The sequence below is a fragment of the Notothenia coriiceps genome, unplaced genomic scaffold (assembly GCF_000735185.1).
Source record: "Notothenia coriiceps isolate Sejong01 unplaced genomic scaffold, NC01 NC01_scaffold00022004, whole genome shotgun sequence".
NCBI classification, from domain to species: domain Eukaryota; kingdom Metazoa; phylum Chordata; class Actinopteri; order Perciformes; family Nototheniidae; genus Notothenia; species Notothenia coriiceps.
Window position 1 is genome coordinate 1 of NW_011354705.1, and position 3,606 is coordinate 3,606.

The 3,606-nt window shown below is 41.1% G+C and overlaps 1 protein-coding gene across 1 annotated transcript; it reads left to right on the top strand.

Annotated features, from left to right (window-relative positions):
• Positions 1-413: 413 nt before the first annotated feature.
• Positions 414-3,184, top strand: LOC104953563 (centrosomal protein of 162 kDa-like). The gene is made up of 7 exons (XM_010780511.1): positions 414-592; positions 729-799; positions 885-946; positions 1,147-1,177; positions 1,535-1,603; positions 2,219-2,410; positions 3,081-3,184. The coding sequence occupies exons 1-7, from the start codon at positions 423-425 to the stop codon at positions 3,182-3,184; spliced, it is 699 nt and encodes a 232-aa protein (XP_010778813.1). The 5' UTR covers positions 414-422.
• The last annotated feature ends 422 nt before the right edge of the window (positions 3,185-3,606 follow it).

Consider the following 3,606-nt stretch of genomic DNA (forward strand, 5'->3'; position numbering starts at 1 on the left):
TGCTATTAATACTTAGTCAGCGGGGGTAATGTTAGCATCGGGACGCGCACCCAACTTTCAGTCACAGTCAACATTTCTTATCTTATACACTTTTATTTTTTGCTTTCAGTTTTGCTATCTGACTGTTGTAGTAGTAATAATAATAATAATAATAATAATAATAATAATAATGCATTTTATTTATATAGGCGCCTTTCAAGGCTCTCAAGGTCTCCGTACAAGATACAAAAACGCACAAAACAACCGACAGAAAAACAAGACAAAGCAGTATATGATCAATGAGAACAGAGCATGTGTCATGATAAGTAGTGATCATGGTGGATATGCCATTGTAAAGAGATACTGTATGTTTTGAGAGGTGATTTGAAAGTGGTTGTGCTTTCCGTGTGCCCTTTATACTGTATGTGTGAGCAGACTCACTGATGGTACCAGTTGGGAACATGACAGTTATTTGCTTGGACACCATAGAAGAAGAACAGGAGAAGGCCAGGTTCTTTTCCCAAATTGAGGCGGGGCCTTTATCCACTATAGATTACTCCAAGCTGAACAGAGTGCTGGACTCAACAAGCTCTACCCTCGCTACTCACCACAGGTATGTACATTTATTTTACTAACTGTGGTGGAAATCTGAAATAAGTCTTGATATGTGTTTTAAAGAACGTGTTCCAATGAAATGGCCCTTGAAGATCACGGTTGTAATGTTATAAGGATACAAATTGTCCCTGTAGGGAAGCTGATGCAGAGGGGAAGCAGAGTGAAGATCAGAGGAGAGTCACAGCGATCAGCAGGGAGTCTCCAGGTAGAGAAATAAACCCTTTCTCTGTTTCCTGTATCTCTTGTAGTTCTGTTTGTCTCAGTCAGGCGTTTTCTCTCAACCATTACAGGATCTCCACATTACAGTGAGGATTTTGAGGAAGAGGAAAATGAGAAAGAGCCGCTGGAGGAGGTTTGTATTATAATTTAAATCCTGGCTTGTACATACATACAAAAACAACATAATCCATGTGTTAAACTGCTATAGATTTACGTTAGCATGAGCTGCTCTTCTGCCTCCAAAAAAACAACTAGCTCAATTAGTCTGGCATCCAGTTCTACACTGCCATCAGATATTCTTCTTCTGACATAATGCTATCATCTGTTTTTCAGAAACCGAAGATGTCTTCAATTCTTGCCAAAGGTAAGAGGAAAAAAAGACATGATATTTCTATTGTATTTCTATAATTTTTTCTATTCTATGAAGTCACCCATTTCACTGAGTTCATGGGTGGCTGTTCTTCAGTGTCAGATGCCTAAGACAAGCATGACATAGCACTTATACAACAATAATAACACAAATAATATACTGTGCAGGCAACATTCATCATGCATGAACCAAACAAGTGATCGTTTATCATGGTCATGTAGCTCTGTGTTAGATCCTTTGAGCACAGTTCAAATGAATCCGTTTGGTGATCAGGATTTTGTCAGTCAGTGTTTGACCAAACTGAAGAATACAATAACAAGTAGGGCCTCTCTAACTTTACTCCTGTCTCAGTTTCTCTGCATGATTCCCTGGATGACACAGCAGACAGAAGAAAGGACTCAGCAGGGTCACTGGACAGAGGTAACACAAACACACGGGCTCAGTCATTAGGGGCTTGGACTGGGAGCCGTAGGGTCACGGTTCAAGTCTCCGACCAGACCTAAATATGGAGTGTGGACTGCTACTTGGAGAGGTCCCAGTTCACCTCCTGGTTGAGTATGATACCAAAGAAAGATTTAAAGTGTTCACATTTAACGTACAGCAATTATCATTATATAGACATTTTAGTAATTCTCAGGCCGGTCTTCTTTACAAAGAAAGCTTTTATTTAGGCGAAGGCCCTGTCTTAACAGGATAAAGTTAATAAAACATCATAAAAACAACACACTTACAATATTACACAACATTAAACAGATTAAAAGCACTTTTAAAGTGATGAGTTTTTATTTGAACATGGATAAATTAGTGTATTGTTTTGGGAGAGACTTCCAGAGGGAGGGGGTGGCGTCTATGGATAAGGCTCTGTCCCCCCAGGTCCGCTGGGGGTTTAGCAAAAATCCAATCCCATTGAGGGAAGGGGGTAGGGGCTTAAAAATAAATGTCAAGAGTTAAAAAGACAGAAGCACACATCCAAACATTTCCAACACAGCCACTCCTGACATCCAGTCCTTCCCACACCATGCTCCTTCTGTTCAGGGCGGGCCTACGTGCAGAGTGGAGGCTCAGATATGGAGGCTGTCCATGAGGCCTACAGGCAGATCCAGGTTGTGGAGGATTCAGAGGACCATCATCTCCATTATTCTTCTCTGGAAGGAAGGGTGGGCCTCACCATCACCCCACTTCCTCAACACAAGCAGTCTCTTCAGCCGGCTGATACCAATGAGTCAGGTCAGACACATCATCTTTATAAGTCCCTGCTTTACCTGGGGTTATGCTGCATCACCAAGCTGAAAGAAATGTTCCTTATATTAAAAGTCTCACAGCAAGTCAAGTCCAATGTATTTATATAGCACATTTCAACACAAGGCAATTTAAAGTGCTTAACAAAACATTATTAAAAGCATTTTTGTAAGATATGACTAGTTATTTGATTTAATGAAGCCTAGATTTAAAAGAATTGAGAGTTGCAGCAGACCTGCAGTTCTCTAATAGTTTGTTCGAAGTATATAGAGCATGATAAATGAATGCTGCTATCAATGCAAGGCTAAATCCTCTTTTTTGCTGCCCTCGTCCACACCAGTATGTTGCTTAGCCCCAGGACAGTAACTGTATGTTTTTTTCAAACTGGGGGCCTGCTGACTGCCATCCACTATGGGTCTCACTCTGATTATAAGTTCATCATAAAGCCCTATTAAAGTTCAAACTTCCCCTTAAAAGGGTCTGATCTCTGAAAGGTACAACTAGGTGTCCTTTCCAGCTGTCAGCTCACACACCTTCCTGCTCTGGTTGACCCTTCAGTGATGCTGTTAGGCAGTCCTAAGGCATCAGTCCCTGGTACATACTGTATGTGCAGGACAGGACTGAGGTATGTTGAATAATTATTTGATTTTTGCTGTAGAGCTCCCCACTGCAGAGGAGTTGATGAGACCCATCCGTCCGGAGCAGGATGATGTCAGAGGCTTCACCCTCCAGCCTGTCAGGTCAGGATTCATTTTACTTTGAATTATCTAAAATCAAAAGGAGGCGGTTGGTTTTTGTGTATTTTCGATTGTTCCCTGGTTGGTCTTAATGCAGTCATTTATTAGACTTTTTGACAAATTTGAGGACATTTTAAATGTATAAGGATCAAGATCTAGCATAGAGTGGTGCAGGGATTAATCCTACAGCCAGAAATAAGCTAGCATTTAAGTAGTTATATCTCACACAGGCTCCGCCCTCTACTGGACTCTATGGGTACTATCTCTCAACTCAAGTGGTGCAGGGATTAATCCTACAGCCAGAAATAAGCTAGCATTTAAGTAGTTATATCTCACACAGGCTCCGCCCTCTACTGGACTCTATGGGTACTACCTCTCAACTAGGGGTGCAACAACTAATCGACTTAATCGATTAAAATCGATTTCTAAATTAGTTGCCAACTAATT